We start from the raw sequence: 24,931 nt of genomic DNA, 5'->3' as shown, positions 1-24,931 counted from the left end.
ACCCATACACAACTCAATGGTTAATCTATTTCTTCTGTGAACAGTTGTTTTCATGAGCACTAATTTCTTTCCAACTTTGCTCACGGTTCGACTTCTGACATGTCAAAATTCAAGGAAGTATCATCCACATTCCCAATACAAACTAAACCTGTATGCAGTCTTTTGTCCACACAAGATTATAAATTGCTGAAATGAGAAAGCACTTTCATCATGCTCTGCTTGGAGATGCCATTGAACCCTAGGCTTCTGCCATAGTACAAATATCCTCTTCGTGAAGATGGTACACCATCTAGGTATAGCTTTGAAACCTGCAACACCAAATTTTCTTGCTTATTTCAGGCCAAATTTCAGACAGATCTACAAGAAACTGAGTCTTTCTGGCAATTTGCATTGTATTTTAACTGCAGCCACATTCCAGGCTTTCTGACATCACCACAATTTGTAATGGAAGATTTCTCCAACTCTAATGTTCTTCTGATATCTCAAATTCTCTAGCTGAAGCTCTGCAATCTTCATGATTGAGTTCGAATTGAGCTGAGTACCTGTTGCTTTTTCTTGAAACCATGTTGCCTTATGAGAAGGCAGCATCAGCAGGAATGGAGTACACACAGAGATTGCAACCAAATGCCATGCTAACATGGGCAGGCATAAGATGAAGAACAGTTACCTTCAATGATAACCTTCAACATTATCCTAGGATTATATGAATGAGTAGATTTGCACAAAGCAAGTTTAATTTCAGTGACAAGCATGTGACAGGTAGAAAGCATTTGGATTTTCTAGACAAAAGGTCAGGAATCAAGTTACATGAAGAATAACAGATTAGATTAGATTACTTAGTGTGGAAACAGGCCCTTCGACCCAACAAGTCCACACCGACCCGCCAAAGCACAACCCACCCAGACCCATTCCCCTACATTTACCCCTTCACCTAACACTATGAGCAATTTAGCATGGCCAATTCACCTAACCTGCACAGTTTTGGACTTCTTCTTGACCAAATGTTCAGAGTTGACTTTTACACAAGATCCACTATTACTTGAGTATATTTGAATGAGGGCTTTCAATTATTGACTGAACGTCTTACCTTCTTATAGATGTTCCACTGTATAAAGCTTTAATTCAGGGTTTCATTAAACACAACCACTACGTAATTGATCCAAAAGTATAGAGAGAAGAAAGAGCAATCACTATAAATTAAATTATTGCTAGCCTCACTTAAACCGTTTACTAAATGGCATGTCAACAAAGTTCAGTAACATTAATAATGTAAAATATTTAACTGATCAAAAATTTGCATCATAATTAAAAGATTAGCCTGGTTGAAGTGAGCATCCTTCCATTTATGATGCATGATGGAATACAGCCCCAAAACTCTGGTACGGTCAGATGAGCTCACCTGATGCACTTCTTTTGATGGCTGCATAAACCAATTATGAAATCATTTTTATAACAGCCAGATAGTATGCTTGCAAACAAAGTTTCATTTTGTCATAATTGCAAAACATCCTTTCAAACAATCTTCCTTCTTGCTTTGACAAAGTTACAAAATTAATGTAGAATCAAAAGATCAATTCACCTTGCCTATTTTGCCTGAAGCTAATCTTGTCTTATCATGCCATTTCTGTAATGTACTATTACGAAATGTTCTGAGGTCAGCAAACCGCTTAGCCATGAAGTCTGGGTACTCATCCACTTTAAGTTTCCTTTTCTGTGGCCTTTTCCTCTTCTGCGCATCCTCAATTTCATCATCACTGGGAATCTCTTCACTGGAAACAAAAAATATCGCATATATAGAAGTGGATTCTATTTTCTCTGCACTAGCATAATATGTACAACACTAACCACAATCATTGGTCATGCCTTAATATAACCAAATCTTTTCTCTTCCTGCTAATGTTCACTCCAGCAGTGTGCAACATTCTTGCATGTAACTAATTTACAGGAGTATTTCCTTGGGTTTTATTTTAAGTGCTTGGCATTTTTATTTCATATGTTTGTGTTCTACAAGATAGAAAGGAAATGCTCGTCCAGGGAATCAAAACAACCTGCTTCTTAGAAACAATAAATCACCTTTCTTGAAACAGTAATACCTACAGCTCTGACTAAATTTCCCTGGAAAATAAATCAAACAACTTTGATAACTGGCAACTGCTAAGCTTTTAACAGATATAGATCCAGTTTATTTATGAACTAAAAAAATTAGAATATTGACTAATATTTACACAGCCGTAAAATGTCAAAATGAAGAGACACAACTGAGAGTTACTGCTAAGATGTACTACAAGCAGGAAAATACTTAGAACAACAGACGAAAGATTTGGCACGTACAAAACTCACCGCAAGTGTCATATAAATCTTTTGAGTCTGAAATCACTAACATTCATTTTGACAGCGAAATAAAGGTTGAAAATCCACATCCACTGGGACTATATTTGGACTGCCAACACAATCTTGTCGGCTGAAACTCCCAGTAGCTTCATAAGCACCTGCTCAACATCCGCTGCAATTAGTCTGAATAAAGTATGCATTTTGGAGCAGAAATCAAATGACTGAAATATCCTATCAACAACTCACTCACTGCTGTTCTATCACTGCGCTTACCTGTCTGGTTCTGGCTTCTTGCCACTGACAAAGTGCTGTGTGCCTGGGTACTGGAAAAGGAGTTCATCCTGAAGTTCAACGAGTGACCTCAGAAGTGCCTTCAGTGCTTTGCAACCTATAGGGAAAAGCAAATAAACTTTATAAATTGGACTATAATTAATGAGCCTTTTCTGCCACTTCAGTGATAAACTTTCTACTTAAATGGGATTGTGCCCTGATTATGATTTATTTTATAAAAGAGCGAGGCCTTTAAAGACTTTACTTAAAACAGTTCGCATCAGTATGAAATGGAGATCAGCCCTCTAAGCAGTCCCGCAAGAATGAAATCTAGTTAAGTGAAATCTTATAAATATCTAAAAGATTACGACAGGATTTATTTCCTGGGTGACACAGATTGGCATCTGAATATTGAAGTATACATGACATTCAGTAAGTACTAGCTAGAAAAAGATAAGGGGATAACTTTCTTAATGATGGCACCAACACAATAGACAGATGACTTCGGTAAACCAACATTTTGGGTAGAGATGAGGAATAAAGGTAAGAAGTCACTTTCAAAGTAGTGTACAGATCCCTTAAACAGCAACAATACTGTAGAATGCACTATAAAAGGAAGAAATAATGGGAATTTGTCAGAAAGGTAATAACCATGGAGGATTTTAATCTACATATGAAAAAGCAAAATGAGCAAACGTAACTAAGGTGAGGAGTTCATAGAATATTTTCGGGCAGCTTCTTCTGCAAGCAGACAGCAGACGTGGTATTGTGCAATTTAAAAAAAGGAGTGGAGAGAAAAAGAAAGTTGGCCCAGTGGAAAATGAGTCTGGGAATAAATAATGGAAATGAGAGAGATAGCAGATGAACTGAACAGGAATTTTACATTCATCTTCATTGTAGAGGATACAAATAACATCCAAGAAATAGTTACAAATCAGGAATTTGAAGGGAAGAACAAATAAAAAATTAAAATCACCAAGATACCGAGCAATTTGTTGCAGCTCAGGCTGACAAGTGCCCAGTATCTGACGGACGTCCAGGGTCTTAAAAGAAAGAGCGAGTGAGATAGTTGAGGTGTTGGTTTTAATTTCCCAAAATTTCCTAGATTCAGGGAAGGGTCCACTAGATTGAATAATTGTAAGTCCTTTAATCAAAAAGGGTGACAGAAAGCAGGAAACTTAAGGAAGATGCTAGAAGCTATTATTAAGACATTATATCAGGGCATTTAAATTCAAACTAATCATGCAGACTCTACATGGTTTTGTGGAAGAGAAATCAGGTTGAACAGACTTATTGAAATTCTTAGAGGAAATGAAATGTGCTGTGGTCAAGAAGAACTGGTGGATGTACAGAACTTAGATTTCCATAAGGTATTTGATAAGGTGCCTTCTTAAGGGTTATAATGGAAAATAAAAGGTCATGGTATAGAGGGCAACATATTGGCATACGTAGAAGATTGGCTAGCTAACAGGAAGCAGAGAACAAGCATAAATTATTCATTTTCTGGTTGGCCACAGGGTGGTATACCACAGAGATCAGTGCTAGTGCTGCAACATTTTATTATTTGTGCAGATAAACTGGAAAAAAGGCCAAAGGGATGGTTGCCAAATTTGTCGATGACACAAAGATTGGTAGGAAAGTCCGCTGCAAAAAGAACATAGCGAAGTTACAAAGGGATAAAGATAAGTTTAATAACTAGGCAGAGATTTAGCAAATTAAATACAAGGTTAGAAATTATGAAATTATCCATTTTGGCATGAATTATAGAAAGGAAGCATTTTATCTGAATGATGGGAGTTTTCAGAACCCACAAATGCAGAGGAATCTGGGTATCCACAAATTAATTGCAAAAGGTTTACATGCAGGCATAGCAAGTAATTAGAAAAGCTAATAGAAAGTTTTGCTTATTATGAGAGGAATTGAACACACAAGTAGAGAGATTGTGTTTCACTTGTACAGGGTATTGCTAAGACCACATCTGAAGTACTACATGCAGTTCCTCTTATTTAAGGTAGGATGTAAACACATTGGAAGCCGTTCAGAGAAGGTTTACTTATAATGAGTGAGTTATCTTATAATGAACAGTCGGACAGACGAGGTTGGTTTCTGCTGGAGTTTAAAACAGTAGCAGAGAGTTTTATTGGAACATGCAAGATCTTGAGAGGTCTCCACTGAATGCGTATGAACAAGATGTTTCCTCTTATGAGAAAATCAAGAACTGTGGCCCACTGCCAAAAATAAAGCAGATATTAGGAGGATTTTTTTTCCTCTCACAGAGGTACTGGAATCATTGTTCTTCAAAAGGCATTGAAAACAATGTTCCAGAGTATTTGAATACTTCTATTGCAAAAGTACATCTTTCTTGATAAGCTACAGATGGAAAGGCTACTGGGACTAGTCATGAACCAGAGCAACCATGATCTTACGGAATAACACAGCAAATGAGGGACCAAATAATCTACTCTTGCTCATCTTTTGTATTTCGTTTCCTGTGATGTAGTCAAAGCTTAAAAACAAAAACTGTATTAACAATCCTATGAACTTAAAGAGTGAAGATACACCTGCAAGGTAGTCAAAAATATTTTGCCAGATTTTTAAAAATATGCACCATTGTCATATCATTCATGCTGCCAGAAAAGAAGAGACAGGGTTCTCATTTTCCTTTTTAAATAAAGAGGAGGGCAGCAATCTTTAAAGGTGAAATTATTAGGAGGGACAGACCTTAGGATTAATTAAGCAAGGAAGGAACATCATCCAAAGTCTTAAAAATTTATTGTAGGACTAAGAGAAAGTCAACAATTTTGTAAAGGATAGAGTATCCCAATATATTCCTATAACCATAGAAACAGGATCCCATTAGAACCACATTACCTAATATTGACAAAAGCTTGCTTTGCCCAAAATGGATACATTTCAGTTAATATCCATCTGTGGCTATATTTACAAGCTCAATGATTTCAAACTTGCTCAGTTTATACATACATGTGCGTATCTGCTCAAAATTTTTAAGTGTGTGTCTCTTGGGATGGTAATTTTAGTTGATTTAAATCCTAATTTAGAAACATCTGGAAATTCTACTAAACTTAGCAAAATTGGAGTACTGTACTTAAGCTCCATCCATCCTGAAATTTTACCTTTCTCATCAAATCATAGAATAAAAGCGAGCACAACACGATACAGCAACACTGATCCCAAACTACAATGCAATCAAAAAAACTTGTTCAAAAACCTACCTTTTTAAGTTGGCTTCTAGTAATATCGTCAAGCTGTTTCCCTAGGATCTTTTCAAGGAACTTTCAGAGACTCAACTACAATGATAATTTATAGTTGTTTATTCAACTTTTAAGTAAAACAGCCAAAACTCTGATTCAGCTGGAAAATTCTCTGAATTGTATTTACAATGAAATTTGGATTCAAAGTGCATCCCAACACACTGAGGTAATTTGGTGAGCAAAGTACATGTTGTTTCATTATAGATAAAGTCAGTCTCTCAAGTGTTTATGTATATCTCAGTTTTGGACTGAGATAGACATCAGTTAACATCCACAGGAGTCTTAACTATAGTTGTTGGTTACTTGAAAAGTGCAAAACGTAGTGTCTCCCTTTACTTTTAATCTACTGCAGTTACATCAGACATCATACTTACCAATCAGCTGGTCACATCGAATAACATTTCATGAGTTTGAAAGAACAAGAATCTATCTTTAATTTGAAACAATCATTAAAGCCAAGAACATAAAAATTCAATCCATTGTAAAAGAGTGTGGATTTTAACTGAATGGTAAAGTACCCCAGGGACAACAAATTCAATGCACGAGATGACACATATCAACCAAATACAATGTTCACAAAGATTAATTTAGAATTTTTAATAAATTACTTAAATAAAAGCTGAGGCTTTTAGTTGTTGGCAAATAAAAACTTTCAACACAGGCAAAGAATATATTAACAACCATTTAAAAAAGTGAAAATAAACAGCAGGTCAGTCAGCATCTGTGGAGAGAATGTTTCAGGTGTGAACCTGTTGTAAATTGGAGTACTGCTAAACTTTTCTGATCTTGCTTTAGATTTTCTGCAGCTGACTTATTTTTAATATGTTATAAATTTACTATCAATTCATCAGAACATAGAAAAATCTAATGCGGAGAAACTCTCATTGCAAAACCGGCCAGGACTAATCTATTAACTCCTGACAGGTATTTACATGATAAACACAAATTACATTCCTATCATCAGTCAAGTTCATTATTTGTGGTGAAAGTGTTGAATAGCTAATTGTATTAATTGACGTGCTAGTGCCCAACTTGCAGGTCAATGTGCAGAAATCAGGGGTTTGAGATTTTGGTCAATAAGATCAACATTTAAACATTCCCAATTACTTACATGTGTAAATGAAAACAAGGTATTAGATGCAGTGACAAAAAGATTGCATCACAGCACCACATTAAAAACTTATAAAAAGGAACCATTGCAAAAGCTTTCCGACATCTGCACATGAGGAAACCTTAACTGTGCTTGGTATTTATTTGTACAAATACATATCTATCCACCTGCAAATAGGCACACGGGGACAGGTGCAGGTCATTCAGCCCATCAAGCCTGTTCCACTATTCAGTGAGATCACAGCTGATCTGTGGCCTAACTCCTAACTCCATGGGGACCCTGCCTTTGGTCCCCATCCCTTAATACCTTTGCTTAACAAAAATTTATCTCAGATTTAAAACTAACAAAAAAAATGGAATTCAGTTCAAGATTTGGCAGAGAGTGACTTTTGTTTTAAGTAGAAGTAGTGAAGCAACTGAATTTGCTAGCCTGGGACAACTGTATATCGTTCTCATTATTCTTCCCAATGCTGAATTTGGGGACAGCTTGATTAGAGTGCTACAGTCATCAGGTATGATATACAGACAACTTTAAACAGGTACAGAAAGTAGAACTTGCCCTCTTGCTTTAAAGTTTTCCTTATAATAATTAAATGTGTTATGGAGACATTAATTTAAGTAACAAACATAGTAAATACTAAAAATTGGTAAAGAGAAAGGGTTAAAGGGTACAAGACAGACTGTGGAACTCAGTACCTGGAATTTGCACAGGAAACTAGAAACAGCTACATTTCTACTTTATCAATTTTTTTTGTATTCTGGATTCATATCAAAATTGATTGCCACTTACTGCACTGTAAATCTGCCTGCCTTGGGCAACTAGTTCACCTCGTATCACTGCATGATCTGTTTCTTAAGTTTACCAAATGTCAACTCTAATATTCTGAAAAATGTGCTATTTTAGTGGGTGTTAATGCATTTTTACATTTATTTTTCACACATCAAACCAAGTTCTATTTAGTTTTTTGGGGGAAGAGCATGGGAAGCAAGAAGCCCACAACCTTTAATTGTTGGAAGTCAGAACTGCTGATAAATGACAACAAAAGAACACACAGCCTAATAAATATTCAATGTATAACTACAAGTTTTTGGACATTTAAGGGCATCAGTGGATTTTCTCTCTCTTTAAATAAAATTTAAAAGCCCATTGCTCCAGGCACCAATATTGAACCCAATAATTTACAGTATAGAAATACAGAATAATTGAATTTACTTTATTCAACAACTTTGAAGTGCCATATATGTAAAAATGTAAGTATCTCTTGGATCATTTGTGTTAAGTATTTTGTTTATTCAGCAGAGCGATTGTCGATTTCCTACTTTGAATGGATGTCAGTAAGTATCTACCACTTTTGGTTAACCATTCGATCACATCTTTTACAAGCTTCAAAAATTTATTTTGCATCCACAAAATTTCACTAAAATATATTGCTATCAGAGAAAAACTTTGACAGGCACTAAAATACATATTTTCTTTTAATAGCATATAATTATCTGTAATTTTCAGAGAGCTAAAGAGAGATGAATATGGTTGAGAATTTATTCTGAAATGGTTAGGCAAAATCTGTGATGCACCACTGTCTTTTTGGATCATTCTCAGCTACTTCCTGAGACGGTTAAGAAAAGAATGACTGTTACTTATTAAGCAAAGGAGGAATGACTTTCAAAAAAAAAACTACTTCGTCCACCATCACTCTTAGGATAGCGAGTCTATCGCTCAATATGACAGGAAACCCACATCTGTGACCTGAGAACAATGGTTTTCATTCAAATCCACAAGCCTGGTGCTTTCTCTAGTCGTCCCCTGCAATTAATCCCAAGAATACATTTGATTAAATCTTTTCAAGCAAATCCTTTGCTTTGCTTTTGTTAGTTCATTTCTTGTCAACATCCATTAAAGTATGCCTTTAATTCTCCTACAATCTAAAAAACACCGATCCTGCCGTCTTCAACTTTAATCAACTGTACACCAGCATTTTTCATTTCATAATAATGTGCTGTTTGGAATTCAAAAGGCAGGCTCCACATCAATCATTCCTTGTGAATTTTTCCACTGCAATAAATATGCAAATGAGAAGCTAGTCACTCGTATTTCAGGCCAACTTGCTAGTGTTTTAAAAAGACACAAATTTATTAATTGCCAGTGGCCAGAGGAATCCTATTACTGTGGGCATTGATTACAAAGCTGCCTGAGTGATTATTGTGCAACTTGCAGACTATCCAGGCATGAGGAAAAATTATTAAACCAGTCGAAGATTATCAACTCGGAATGACAATAAGCTTCAACATTAAGGTTCTGCAAAGTTCCTTAACAAAGAATAACATATGAACTGCTCTGCTGCTGAATTAGCATTATTCCATAATCCTAAAGCGCACTAGTGCTACTTTTCAGTTTATCCTGTAATACCCTACAGAATTGTAATTCTGACAGAAAGAAGCTCTGATGAATTTAGACTGTTCAATTTGACTGACGGAAGAGAGTTGAAAGTATTAACTCAACCCAACCTTACTCATGTTTAATACCTTATCAAACTTAATTTGAATGCCAATATATAGTTAGCAAAAATCTTTTATTAGCAGGTAATCAGCCATTTAAATGAGCTGTTGTAAGCAGCAAAGCATGCCATCTGAGTTACAAAAATAGATTCTACATAATATGTACACACTCAAAATACAGGTTTATAGATTAAAATTTACATGTTTAAAATTCAGATTTTATAAAGATCATACACAATTAGTTTTTCAATCATTGGCATATCTGACAAAATATTTAGAACAATTAACGTTAACTTTTCATTTACTAGCTATTCATGTAATATATTTTCTGTTATTTCTGTATTCTTGTCTTTACACAAAGGGAGAGTTGCTGAACATTGATTACACCCAGGATATTGTATAATGCTAACACCATAAAGTGTTGAAAATGTTTACCTTGCTCTTCTAATTTGTCCTTAATAGGAGCTCAAAAAACAGTGTGGTAAAATTTTATTTTTTTTAGATACTATGATATTGAACATGGGGATCAAATTGAATTTTCAAGGCTACAGTGGTTTAAAAAAGTGCTTGCATTTATGTAGCACCTTATCAAATCCTAGAAATACCTAAGTAATTCAGAAGTAATTAATTCTTGGAATGCGTCAATATTGTATCAGAAACTGAATTGATAATCGGTATACACTAAGACTTTACAAACAGCTAATGAGATAAATGATCAAGTAATACCTAAAGGAGAAACACTGGTTCGAACACCAGGAGAATTACCTATTGTTAAATTTTTAAAAACACAGAAGTTAGATGATATGTCAGTTTAACATTCCATTCAAAGCAAGAACTGTAACAATATAATACTAAACTCAATATTGTTGAAGTTCATGCAAAGTATACATTCAAGTCCAATAAAACAAAAGAGCTGTGGATGCCAGAAATCTGAAACAGAAACTCATTGTTCAGGAAACTCAGCAGATTTGGCAGCATCTGTGGAGAGAAAATCAGAGTTAACTACTGGACTCAAAACATTAACATTTTTTATCTCCAAAGGTGCTGCCAAACATGCTGAGTTTCTCCAGTACAGTTTTCATTAAAGTCCAACAGTGGGTTTGAACTCTCAACATTCTTACTCAGAAGTCATTTGTCATCAACTGACTGTTTTTGCCACCAATTTACTCCCATTTTCTTCCCAATCCCTGAAACAGCCTTCACTAAATATATATGATGTCTACTTCATCCTCAATATGCTTCTAAATACTCAGTATCCCACTGTTAGACCCATGTCTGTCAATAAAAAAAATTCCTTCATTCTCAGGCACAATCTCTCCAGCTCTCAAAACTTAAACCTCAATTCTCTTCAGCTACTGCTTTCCATTCTCACTGGTCTGAAAATGTGTTGCCATCTCATAATAATGTATTTGCTGCGTAATTGAGATATTCCAAATGGCTTCCGAAACTGAGAACACAAAACCTAAATGAAACATTTTCAGATAAGTTTCTGCACAGGAGTTTTCTACAGAAACAAAAGTCTTTGCAATTTCGTGAAGTTCACAATTAACAATGTATTCTTTCTGTAAATACATACCTATAATGTTTTTCTATTTATACACATTAACTGACATCCACATACCTATGAAGTGCATACTGCTCAGCTTCTACTAATTTGTTCCTATGTTGACCTCCAGTGTGACAATGGCCACCCTTACAAGTACTTTATAAGATAGCTTGACAGGTACTGAGCTTCAGCATGGTTAGACCACACAATTGAATAATTCTATAACTCTGCAAAGTATAGTTAGAATGAATAGCATTTCTCTATGCAGCTCTCTTATTTTACAGACCTATAGGGACTGGTAGTCAGGGAAGGCAAAAAGAAGAACCATCATCATTATTTATGAAACTTTGGAAGTATTTTTTTGGGGATCTGTGTGGTGGGAGAGGGTTGCTTTTAGTTTTATCACATATTTTGCTGAAACTACTTGATTTAATAGCACCATTGCTCCACATCTGAATAATTAACTCTTATTTCTGAATGAATCTCTGATTACGGTTTTTATGTGGCCTCTGTGCAGACCAATGAGAAGAAAGCCAAAACTGATCAGTAAATGGCTTAATTATTAGCCACAATTTTTTTCCTATTATTCTCATAGATTTTGATGACATTTTCAAAATGGATTTATTACACAGTGCAGTACAAATTAAACCTAATACGTTATCTTCAAAATCGTAAAATCTCAGATAATTCAAAATATTATCTCTATTGCTCCCCGCAAATTTTGCCAGACCTGCTTTGTTTTCCAACATTCTCTGTCTTTGTTTCAGATTTCCAGCATTTAAAGTATTTTGTTTTCATTTTGGTCTTCAGCCAATTTAATCTGCGCGACACAATATCAAAAAATAGTTGGAGATACTGGGTAGTGCAAAGGCAACATTTAGTACTGAAGACTTGTGCTTCAAAACCTACTGAACCCTAGCCAAGCTATTCTACTACAGCTTCATCATTAGCATCTACCCAACGTGGAAAATTGTCCAGGTATACCTTGTACATAAAAGCAGGACAGACTCAAACCAGCCAATTTCTGCCCTATCAATATAATCTCAATCATCAGTAACTTAACCGAAGGGGTCATCAGCAGTGCTATCAAACAACACCTCCTCAGAAATCACCTGTTCACAGATGCCCACATTTATTTGCAATGAGATCAGGAGTTGAATGGCACTGATGGAAATCAAAGAGCTCAATTCCAGAGGTGAGTCTGAGCAAAACTGGTGTCAATGGGAATCAGGGGAAAACTCTCCATTGGTCATAGTCATATCTGGCACAAAGGAAGATGGCTGTAGGTGCTGGAGTTCAGTCATCTCAACTCCAAGATATTTCTGCAACAGTTACTCAGGGAACGCCTCAGGCTCAGATCATCTTCAGCTTCTTCAAAATAAGGTCAAAAGTGGAGATGTGCACGGATGATTGGACAATATTCATCATGATTCCATGAGTTCTGAAGCAATCTACATACAAATGCAGTATGATCTGGATAATATCCAGGCTTGGGTGGAAAAGTGACAAGTAACATTCACACTAGACAAATGCCAGGCAATGGGCATCACCAACAACAAACAATCTAACTTTCAGACCTTTACATTCAACAATGTTACCATCACTGAATTTAACGCTATAAATATCCTAGGGGTTATAACTGACCAGAAACTGAACCAGACTAGCTATGTAAACATAGGGACTACAACAGTAGACCAGAGGCTTGAAATACTGTAGCAAGTAACTTGGCTCCTGACTCCCAAAGCCTGTCCACCGTATACAAGGCACAAATCAGTCATGTGATGGAATATTCAACATTTGCTTGGGTGAGTGCTGCTCTGATAACAATTATGAAGTTTGACACTACTCAGGACAAAGCAGTCCGCTTGATGGGCACCATGTCCACAAAAATCTTTTCCCTCCAACACCAACAGGTGGTAGCAACAATGGGTACCATCTACAGGATGCACTGCAGAAATTCACTAAACCCATATCCACTTCCAGCTTGAAGGACAAGGATAGCTAGAAATACCAGCATCTTCTGGTTCCTTTATAAGCCATTCTCTATCTGATCATGGAAACATATTTCTGTTCCTTCTGTGTCACTGGATCAAAATCCTTGAATTCCCACTCCAAAAGCATTATGGTTTTACCTCCAGCACAGACACCACAGCAGTTCAAGAAAGTAACTCACCACCACCAAGGCCAACTATACCAAAATTCGACAGGAGCTGGGGAATGTAGATTGGGAGCAGCTGTTTGAAGGGAAATCCACATTCGACATGTGGGAGGTATTTAAAGAGAGGTTGATCAGAGTTCAGGAGAGCTATGTTCTTGTGAAAATGAGAGATAGAAATGACAAGATTAGGGAACCATGGATGACAGGTGAAATTCTGAGACTAGCTAAGAAGAAAAAGGATTAAGGTCAAAGCGACTGAAGTCAGACAAAGCTTTGGAAGAATATCGGGAATGGAGGACCAAACTGAAACAAGAAATTAACAGGGCTAAAAGAGATATCCTTAGCGAGCAGGGTTAAGGAAAACCCCAAAGCCTTTCATTCATATACATGGAGCAAGAGGGTAACAAGGGAAAGGGCTGGCCCACTCAAAAACAAAAGGAGGAATGATATGCATGGAGCCAGAGAAAATGGGAGAGATTCTTAATGAATACTTTGCATCAGTATTCACCGAGGAGAGGGACATAGCAGATGTTGAAGTTAGGGGCAGATCTTTGATTAGTCTAGGACAAGTCGGCATAAGGAGGGAGGACGTGTTGTGTATTCTAAAAGGCATTAAGGTGGACAAGTGCCTAGGACCAGATGAGATCTATCCCAGGTTACTGAGGGAAGTGAGAGAGGAAATATCTGGGTCTTTAAGAGATATCTTTGCAACATCCTTGAAAACGTGGGGAGGTCCCAGAGGACTGGAGAATTGCTAATGTTGTCCCCTGGTTTAAGGAGGGTGGCAGGGGTAATATAGGTAATTGCATCAGTGATAGGGAAGCTACTGGAGAAGATATGATGGATAGGATATACACCCATTTGGAAGAAAATGGGCTTATCAATGATAGGCAGCATGGTTTTGTGCAGGGAAGGTAATGTCTTACAAATCTAGTAGAGGTTTTTGAAGAGGTGACAAAGTTGATTGATGAGGGAAGGGATGTACGTGTCATATACATGGACTTTAGTAAGGCATTTGATAAGGTTCCCCCTGGTAGGCTGATGAAGAAGGTGAAGTCGCATGGAGTCCAGGGTGTTCTAGCTAGATGGATGGAGAACTGGTTGGGCAACAGGAGACAGAGAGCAATAGTGGAAGGGAGCTTCTCAAAATGGAGACCTGTGACCGGTGGTCTCCCACAGGGATCTATGATGGGACCACTGTTGTTTGTGATCTACAAAAATGATTTGGAGGATGGTGCAGGTTGTCTCATTAGCAAGTTTGCAAATGACACTAAGATTGGACACCAGTAGATAGTGAAGGGGACGGTCAGAGAATACAGCAGAATATAGATAGATTGGAGAGTTGGGCAGAAAAATGGCAGACGGAGTTCAATCTGGACAAATGTGAGGTGATACATTTTCAAAGACACAATTCCAGAGCAAACTATACAGTAAATGGAAAAGTCCTGGGGAAAATTGATGTACAGAGAGATCTGGGTGTTCAGGTCCACTGTTCCATGAAGGTGGCAACAGAGGTCAGTAGAGTGGTCAAGGAGGCATATGGCATGCTTTCCTTCATCGGACAGGGTATTGAGTACAAGAGTTGGCAGGTCACGTTACAATTGTATACGACTTTGGTTTGGCCACATTTGGTGTATGGTTCTGGTTGATACATTACCAAAAGGATGTGGATGCTTTGGAGAGGGTGCACCAGGATGTTGCCTGGTACGGAGGGCTATGAGGACTGGTTGAGTAGATTAGGCTTATTTTCATTGGAAAGGCGGCAGTTGGGGGGGTGGTGGGGACCTAATTGAGGCCTACAAAATCATGTGAGGTGTAGACTGGTTGGATAGCAAGAAACTTTTTCCTCCCCAGAGTGGAGGACTCAATTACTAGGAGTTACAAGTTCAAAATGAGAGGGGAAAAGTTTAGGGGAGCTACAAGTGAAAAGTTCTTCACACAGAGGGTGGTGGGTGCCTGGAATGCGTTGCCAGTGGAGGTGGTATGGGCAGGAACAATAGTGTCATTTAAGATGTATTAGGCAGATACATGAATGGGCAGGGAGTAAAGGGATACAAATCCTTAGAAAATAGAAGGCAGATTTAGAAAGAGGATACGGACAGGCGCAGGCTTGGAGGGCTAAAGGGCCTGTTTCTGCGCTGCAATGTTCTTTGTGTACCACCTTCTCAAGGGAAACTAGAGAAGGGCAATAAATGCTGACCTAGCCAGCAATGCCCACATCCCATCAGTGAATCAAAATAAATTCTATGGATATTGCGGCCATTACTTAGAAAGGACAGATTTCTACACAATCTAGCAAGGTATGAACCAGGTTGCCATGTCAGTGAATGTCAGCTTGAATGCCAGTGAAATCATGATATTGAAACTATTTTCCAAGTTAGTGAACAAAATTATTTGAAAATCCAACAACACTTATTCCAATTTTCATTATCAAAATCTCTGACAGCACATTTTGTGTTCACAAAATCCTGTGCTTTTTACTTACTGACACTACCTACTAGATCACTGTAATTCTAATGGCCACAGACCTATACCTGAACATGTGAACTTTGACCAAGATAAATCTTTCTCTCCACCATACATGAAGACATTGATTTACTACAGGATTCTAAGAATGGCACCATGATACTCGCAGGTGATTGCTGTCCTCTGATTCCAAAACTATAAAGTAATGGCAGTCAAAATACTTCATATGTATATTCTAGTATTTGCCAGAGAACTTCAAAATTCATGGTGAAACCATGACAGTATAGTTGAGAAAATCGATTACATCAATTAAGAGTAACAGAAGAAGAAGTAAAAATCAAGAAGTATTGAATTGTCATCAATTCTGATGAGAGGTCACCAACCTGAAACAGCAACTTTATCTTTCACTTCACAAATGCTGCCTCCGTACCAGGCAACATCCTGGTGCACCCTCTCCAAAGCATCCAAATGCTGCCTGACATCCAGCATTTTGTTTTTTTTAATTAATATTTCCACTGTGAGCATTTTTTTGTTTTCACTTCTAATGAATAATTGCCTGGCTTAAATTTTTAAAAAGTTTTAAAACAACCCAAAGTGGAGGACTGTGGTACAAAAATCCAGTTTTATTTCAGCCAAGGTAATAGAATACAATGGATCTCAATTACAGTATAGTAGAAATGGATGCAAAAACAATGAAAGATGCCATGTTATGAACTTAAAAGAAACAGAGCAAACTTGAGAACAGCAGTAAATTATAGAGAGGAAGAAATATTGTGAAATTGGAAGGTTAGACTGCTCAATATGCAAGTTTCTCTTCTGTCCAGAAATGTCAGTTTACAATAAGAGTTGCCAGGTAACACAGAAACTGCTGTTTTGGATAGGCATGGCCATCACTGAATCTTTCGTGTGGAGTCAAGAGCAATTGATGCAGAAAGCATTGTGCAACATGAAGCTTCTTGAAGGCTGCATTGGCAATTGAAGCAATTCGATATCTTTATTTAAAATCAAATGAGATATTGAAACCAAGAATGTTGATACATTAAAGGTGGGAGACCACAAAACTTTCCACAGAAATGATGAGCTGAATTTTAGCCAGGGAGAATCCAGAAGCACATGTTTCTTTACTGCCCAGCAGAATTAAATTGCAGGACACGAAGTGGATTCTACAGGTAGCCTGACTGACAGGCTGAAGGCCTTTTAGGCAGACAGATGGAGTTTAAGCATCCATGTTCCTTCTAGCCCAACTGCAGCACTGGAAAGACATGTATCTCAAATTCAGCCTTTCCTGCCTTTTTAAAGCTGCTATATTTCCCCAAGTCTGGGAAACCACATTGCCTGTAGTTAAAAATAGAATGACTGTGCAGCAGTCCCATTAAAATCTTCAAAACAACCAAACTGCTTCTTGCGAATAGATTCCTATCTATTAAAATGGTCAGATTCAGTGGACATTCCCAGTTTTGTTTTAATTTTAAGCACTGAAAAGTCCATTCATGGCATGGGTAGCATTTAATGTTTATATCTAATTGCCCTAAAGAAGGTGCTGGCAGGTTGGCATTCTTGAACTGCTGCAAGCCTTGGGTGTACAGATACCCACAGTGCTGAAAGGAAGGGAGTTCCAAGATGTTGATCTACTGACAGCACAGAAACAGTGATACAGTTCTAACTTAGGATGTCACAAGCCTTGAAGTGGAAATTGCAGGTGGTGGTTTACCTACGCATCTGCTGTCTTTGCTGTTCTAGATGGCAAAGCTCGAACATTTGCAAGCTGCTATTGAAAGGACCTTACTAATTTCCTGCAATACATCTTTTAGATGATAAACACTGCTACAAATGTGTCAGTGACAACAGGAATGAATGTTGAAAGTGGTGGATGGGATGCATTCGAACAGGCTGCTTTATTCTGGTTAGTGACAAGTTTCTTGACTGTTGTTGGAACTGCACCCATCATGGAAAGAGAAATATCTTCCATCACAATCCTGACCTGTGCCTTGTCAATGGTGGACAGACCATGAGGGGAACTCGCCACAGAATCCCTAGCCTCTGACCTGTTCTTGAAGTCACAGATTTTACACAGCTGGCCCAGTTCAGTTTCTGTTCCACGGTAACCCCTAGGAAGCTAATAGTAAGGAGTCAACTACAGGAAATGCCACTGAATGGCAAAGAGGTGATGGTTAGATTTTCTCTTGCTGGACATGACACATGATTGACCTATGTGTGGTGCTAATGTTACTTCCCACTTTTCAATTCAAGTCTGGATCTTGTCTAAGTTTTTCCACATCTAAGCTGGAGTCACGAATAACGCTGAACATTGTGCAATCATCAGTAAACAACCCAACTTCTGATCTTAAGAGGGAGGGAAGATTTCCTCCAGTAAATCAAAAGATCTGAAAAGTATGGCTTACATTCCTTCATCCAGGGCATGAATGAGGAGATATAAATGATTCAACTACGAATGCACTGGATGTTGAAAATGGTAATAGAAAACAAAAGTTGAAAAAAAAGAGCGATTTACTTCACTCATTGATTGACTGACTGGAAGAGAGCATAAAACCCTGAGGTTAGAGCAAGAATCAATAACCACTGCTCAGATAAAGAAAGAAAGAAACTAGATAACCATGAACATAGTTTTGGTAGAATATTCAGTTATTTCCTGGCTTACAATTACATGGTGGTAGACCCCAGTCAAAAGGTTTTGGAGTTATTCAAATCAATGACAGCTAGCTAACCAATACTAAAGAGCAGAGTTCCAGAATACAGAGGAACATGATGCATAGCACACACAAATGGGATGACAATGGTAAAAGCCATGCTGCTAATTACTGATTCAGTGAGAACTTCCAATTGTGTCAGGATAACAGTTTCCATAAGAAAATAATCAACGTAAGCAGTAATGGGCAGTAATCATAAGATGGGTAAACTTTCTTTGAGAAGACATGAGCACATTTCTAACAAAGAATCAAAGGTGGAGAGATTGAGAAGACAGTGTAATTCAAGGATAAAGAGCATCATCTCTGTTTCAGGATCATAGGTCTTTTTGAAATTTTATGACAAAAGGACCTTCACTTCATTGTGTTAATAAAGCTTGACTTTGATCATAATGCTCATTGGAAACAGAATAAAATTGAAATGATTGAAATTAGAATCAGAGATAGAAATAGAGATTCAACTAACTCTCTTTAAAATTTGGATACATTACCCTTGCAATTTCCCGGGTACTCTCTCCGTCTGAAAGAATTATGGTGCTTTGCAGAATGTGATGAATATTAGCCATATAGTGCTTTATGATCATACCACTGTAACTAATGACTTATTCAGGCATCTTCGTCCCAGAGTTCTGAAGTTTTCAAATGTTTCAATATACATAGGACAGGATCACTCGTCATTTTTCAAAGATATCGATAAGAGGATAAAGGAATACCCTGTAGCGAGGACTGCACAAGGCAAAAAGGAACGGTAGAAAGCGAACAAATGTAGATCTTTTTATATCAAAGCACCAGTTATTACTGATCCAATGAAATGTATCATTCTTTAAACATCTTTAAAGGCTTCAAATTGAAGGCAAAACATCCAAAAGAAATTTAAATCATATTTTATAGTTTGCAAGTATGTGGATTTCAAGATTTTCCACATAAAACATACATCTTTGAATAAATTTTGGGAAGAATTAGCCTGCAAAACTTAAGTTCTAGAACTATTCAAAAGAAAAAGGTCTTGGGGAGTGTTGCCGAACAAAGAAACCTTGGAATGCTGATCAATAGTTCCTTGAAAGTGGAGTCACAGTAGGGAAGATAGTGAAGGCGGCATTGGATAAATTTGCTTTTATTGGTCAGTGCACTGAATATAGAAGTAGGGAGGTCATGTTGCGGCTGTACGGAACACTGAGTAGGCCACTCTGGAATACTGTCTTCAATTCTGGTCTCCCTGCTATCGGAAAGATGTTGTGAAACTTGGAAGAATTCAGAAAAGACTTACAATGATGTTGCCAGGGTTGGAGGGTTTGAGTTATAGGGAGGGGCTGAAAAGGCTGAGCATTAGAGGCTGAGGGGTTACCTTATAGAGGTTTATAAAATCATGAGCAGCATGGATACTGTGCACAGCCCAGGTCTTTTCCCTAGGGTAGGGGAGTCCAAAAGTAGATGGCATAGGTTTAAGGTGAGAGGGGAAAGATTGAAAAGGGAGCTAAGGGGGAACATTTTCATACAGAGGGTGATGAGTGTATGGAATGAGCTGCCAAAGGAAGTGGTGGAGGCTAGTACAATTACAACATTCATAAGGCATCTCTTTGGGTATATGAATAGGAAGGGCTTAGAAAGATATGTGCCTAATCTAATGCTAGCAAATGGTACTAGATTAATGTAGGATATCTGGTCGACACAGATGAGTTGGACGGAAGGATCCTTTTCCGTGCTATACATCTCTATGGCTCTATAACCTATAATTAAATTAGGTTAAATAAACAGGAATAGGGGATAAAGGATTTACACTCCAATTAATTTTAATTTGGCCAAGAATCAAACCAAACTTCTCAATGTCAAAGGACAAATGATCTCATTGTGCCATCTAGGCTTCTTAATAATCCAAAACTGCACTGAAAAGAAAGTTCTTGCTTAAATCACAAAGAATGTGCTATTTAAGACCAATAAACTGCAATTTCAATGCACCTTTCCTGTTCTCAAGGCATCCTGAAGAAATAAAAGACATCTCCAGATTCCATCAACATAGTTCTAAAAAATTATATTAGTGGCATTGAAATGAAGGGCTATTTAATCTATTTGTGTGTGTTGGCTGAGTGTCAAATACTGGCCAGGCAATTGGGAAAATTTGCTGCTCCTCTTCAAAAAATATCTCCCTGAACAGGAAAATAGGACCCCAGTTTAACAAGAAATTTGAAAAATAGCCTGTACTGGAGTAACTGCCTAGATTTGAATGCTCCAACTGCTACAGCATGGCTTCAACCAACAATCTTTAGATTCAGATATGAGCGTTCAATCAAGGATCCATGCTGACGCTTCGATTTAGAATAGTAATATACAAAGTTTAAATTTTGGAATGGTTATGCAAAACTAAATAATAAAGCTTTAAATTTTGATTTGAAATGTGTCAAGGCAACCAAATTTGTAACTTAGTCCTGAATGCATATCTTCTCAGTGCCAAAAGTACATGCAATTTGTTATCTGAGCAATGTAAACCAAAATGAAATCATGGCAATATAATTGCTTTGTAGTGACAACTGGTAGATATTCCAGCAACATGAAGCCTTTGTACATACAGAAGGTCACACTGCTTTACACTATAGTCGACGTGATATGTTTCAGTATATTAAAATGAAAGGTTAGATTTACATGGAAAATTTAACATCGTTTTTTAATTAGAATTGTTGAAAAACTTACCAGTTTATAATTGATAAAACAAAAGATAAGAGCAGCTTACATAAATAATGACCCTAACTTCATCCAGCAGCACTACCTAATTAATTATTGCAGAGATGAAACAGATCTATTGGATGACAAATGAATGGAACATCCTAAAGACGCCACCTCTGCAACATTCTTTTCCCACTTGAAAGCAACATTACAGTCAGTCTAGGAACATGGTAAGCAAAAAGCAGTTTCCATAACCATTCAATTTTAACATAAATGCCTCTCATCCTCCATGTCTCCCCAATCTGTGGTCTGCACACAATTCTTGTTTGGCAAAAAGGAACTGGAAAAAATTCAGGTGTTGTCAAATCAACTTGAAAACCGGATACTCTACATTATGTATAACTATGTCTCCCCCAACAACCCCACTCCAAAGATTTAAAAAAACTACTTGTGACTGATTCATGCTGGGTTAACTTTCTACAAGTGATAATTCTTTCTGATATATGACTATTTTTCATGTGTCAGCTTACACAGTGCAGGCTGTCAAGCCTTTAGACTTTAAGAAGCATTTGACTTATCCATCATTTCATTTATATAATATACTCATATTTACTATCAGCAATCAGGAACTCCAGCTGACATCTTTCCTCCAAATAACAAGCCACAAGATTGCTACATAGTACAAATTCATAACATAAAAGGATTTATTTTTCCCCAACATTCTTTTAAGCGGTCATGTGTGCAACTATGCTAAAGTAATAAGCAAAACCAAGTCAGTACAAAATAACAAGAATGGGAAGCTCTGTAATTCTAATAATGTGATTTTTTTCAAAGGACCCTTTCCTTACTAGTTCATTTCCAAATCTCCCATCAGTTTTGTGACCATGATTTTCTATCCCCATTTTTCTTTTATAAAACTGCATTATATTCTATTCTATATGTCCTCTTGGCATTTTATAATCCAACCCTACTCTAAAAAGAATGTCCTATTAACCTATTTTCCTTTGACATCCGTAACTTTAAACGGGATAACTGATGCTCAAATACTAGGTTCAAAGCAAAGGATTTTATATTTTTCCTTTGCTATATATGAATATCAGCCCAACCATTAAATCCACAGGCACTCTGAACAAATGGTTTTCACTACAATTCTTCCTGCACATCTCCGGCCATGCATCAATTCAGCCTCATATTGCACTAGATATTCCACGAGCTTGTACCACATCAACCAGTTGTATGTGAGATAGTGTCAAAGTCTTCCCTAAATTCTCTGAATCACTACTGTGGATCAATGTCAAAAATGTTTTTATTGATAATAATTGCTAAGCGCTTTGGGACTTTTTGCTATGTGAAAGGCACGATATAGATAAAAATTGTTATCCTTGAGATCTGCAATTTTCCCCCCCAAAAAAAAATCAAATAAACCGACTTGACAAATCTGACCATTTTGAAGCCACCAGCTCCCTAATCAGATCATGTCCTTCCAGATGACCTATTATGGTATCCCTCACAAGTTTGTAATTATAAATTATTAAATGTCCAGAAACAAGTTTACACAAATTTTCTGTAGCAGTCTGGAACAAGCAAGAACAAAAGACCCGACTTTAAACAAGATATCCAAACTGTTCTATGCAAACATTTTTTGCCTTTTAAACACTTGCGCTTGTTTACAGATCAGTTTGTTATTTTTTAAGAGGACAATGTGTCAGCTAACCAAAAGAATACACTTATCAACACAGACTTTTTATTAATGTTTGTTAATACAGAAAACGTACAGGAAGGCAGCAAATACAAAAAAGCAAGTATTGAAAACAGAACATGTGACACTGTAGTTTCAGAATGCAATTTGCCTGAAAGCAATCAGGTGGTGGCCTAGTTGTAACATCATTAAATCAGAGATCCATATTGATGCTTGGGCATCATGGATTCAAATCCAACCATAGCAACAGTAGAATTTAAATTCAGGGAGCTCTTGTAGTACAGCTTTAGCTTCTCTATTTATGAGCCAACAGATTGGAGCTCAAATCCCACCCGCTCCAGAGGTGTGTAATAACATTGCTGAACTGGTTGATTAGAAAATATCTGCAGTTTGCCTGACCACAGACAGAAAGTGTTGATTGTCAAGTGGTTCTTGCTGATCCCAGCTTGAAAACCTATAAACAATTCCCATAAGATGTTTCCAGTCAGCTTTTACTCCATTGATCTGCACTGGATTGCATCTCAATTCCCAGAGATGGAATGACAACTTGTTAAGATCATTGTACCACCTGAATCAGTTAATTTCATTTGTTAAAACATCACACTTATATGTGCCAAAAAAGCACCATCAGTTCTGATGAAATACAGGACATTCTGAAATGTTAGAGAACAATAATTCATGCATATACGAAGGAGCTAGTGATTAATTAATGCCTTTCTCTAGAATAAAAGACCTACATAACACATTACTACTGGTGCAGGACTTGCTCCATGCTGTACAACTACAATTCAGAAAAAAACTATAATTAAGTATTTGCACAAATTTAACTTTTACGATTATATGAATACCTTGGACTGCTTTGGAATGGGGTCGAGAAATAATGTTTTTTTTAAAACCATACCCCTCATTCTTCGGTAACTGCAAATGTGAGATCGCAACCATCATATTTCAAGAGTAGGCATAATCTCTAGTTTAATTTTTACAAATCTGATGTCACCAAAAGATAATTAAAAAGAAAACATAATGTAAATACAACATAGAATAAGCTCAATGTACATAGCTGACTACAGACTATTCCTTCAAGATTTTAAAGACAGGTATTTCCAATTTCATTTGGGGGATGCTGGCTAGAACTAAGAACTGAGCTTATTAATGGCAACTCTTAATTAAAAATTTTGAAATACTATATTGACAATGAGAGTATCAGGTGACAAAATTATAAAAATTCTTCAAAAGCAACAATTTGAAGACAGACAGACAAGTATAAACAGAAACAGTGATACCAGAGAGCACAAAGTTAGGTTAACTGCACAGGCAGACATATAATCTTTATTTAAAGTGCAGATTGTAGAGCATGTCTGTGATACAGATTATGTAGCAGCAAAATCATACTACAGAAGCAATCTAGACTAGAATCAATACTCTAAGGAGTTTTCCCGATTAGTCACTGGGAAATACTGATTTTAATCATCTCCCTGTTCAGAAACTATGGTACCAGTTGAGATCCAAGTACTTCTCATTGCACTGAAAATTCCCTGCCTAATTTACTGCCTCTAAAAGCCTTAGCACATACAATGGTATGGTTTCACATGCAAACTGGATAGAAACTGGCATAAAATGGTCTGATTTGCATATTTTAACTAATCTTCTTAGTAACATTCAAAGTTGGGTTATCCAGATTTAGAACCCATTCTGCACCATCACTGAACACCATAATTGTATTTATAAAGTTTGCTGAAGGAACATAATCTATTACAGTTGACTCCAGATAAATGCAAACCTGTGTAAGCAAAATTCTGACCCAATCACAGAATTCCAATGTATCAAATCAACATCCGTTCGGGCAATATACAGAATTCCTGATCTAAGCATGTAGCATTCCCCAAACTACGTCAATTTTCATTGCTCAGCACACTGAATGTGGTCAGCCCAGCAGTTGCCAGTCTACTACTGAATAGCATTACACATACTAAGGTATTTTAATTTTAATTTTGATTCTGCTACAGCACAGGTCAAGGTAAATACTGTAATTTTCATAATTGCTCGCAGAACTGCTCACCAACTTACAACCTGGACCAAAGCAAACTACTTCATGAAGGTGTTATAGAATTCAGTCAGGAGCTTGTTTGAAAATAGGAAGATTTCTAATAAAGAAAAAGACATGATAAGTCACAACAGTAACTGGAAGACCGACCGCCTGCCTGTAAAATAGGGTTAATG

At 37.0% G+C, this 24,931-nt stretch overlaps 1 protein-coding gene across 4 annotated transcripts in view; it reads right to left on the bottom strand.

Moving 5' to 3' along the window:
- The window catches only part of aatf (apoptosis antagonizing transcription factor), a 115,591-nt gene that overhangs the window by 54,453 nt on the left and 36,207 nt on the right, over window positions 1–24,931 (bottom strand). For all 4 annotated transcript variants that reach the window (XM_072589675.1, XM_072589676.1, XM_072589673.1 and 1 more), the window contains exons 5-6: window positions 2,605–2,719; window positions 1,580–1,769 (exon numbers count right to left, since the gene is read on the bottom strand). In XM_072589675.1, coding sequence (XP_072445776.1) covers window positions 1,580–1,769; window positions 2,605–2,719 — 305 coding nt within the window. The remainder of the gene's footprint in view (window positions 1–1,579; window positions 1,770–2,604; window positions 2,720–24,931) is intronic.

The sequence above is a fragment of the Chiloscyllium punctatum genome, chromosome 19 (assembly GCF_047496795.1).
Source record: "Chiloscyllium punctatum isolate Juve2018m chromosome 19, sChiPun1.3, whole genome shotgun sequence".
NCBI lineage: Eukaryota > Metazoa > Chordata > Chondrichthyes > Orectolobiformes > Hemiscylliidae > Chiloscyllium > Chiloscyllium punctatum.
This window is presented reverse-complemented; position numbering and strand designations above follow the sequence as displayed.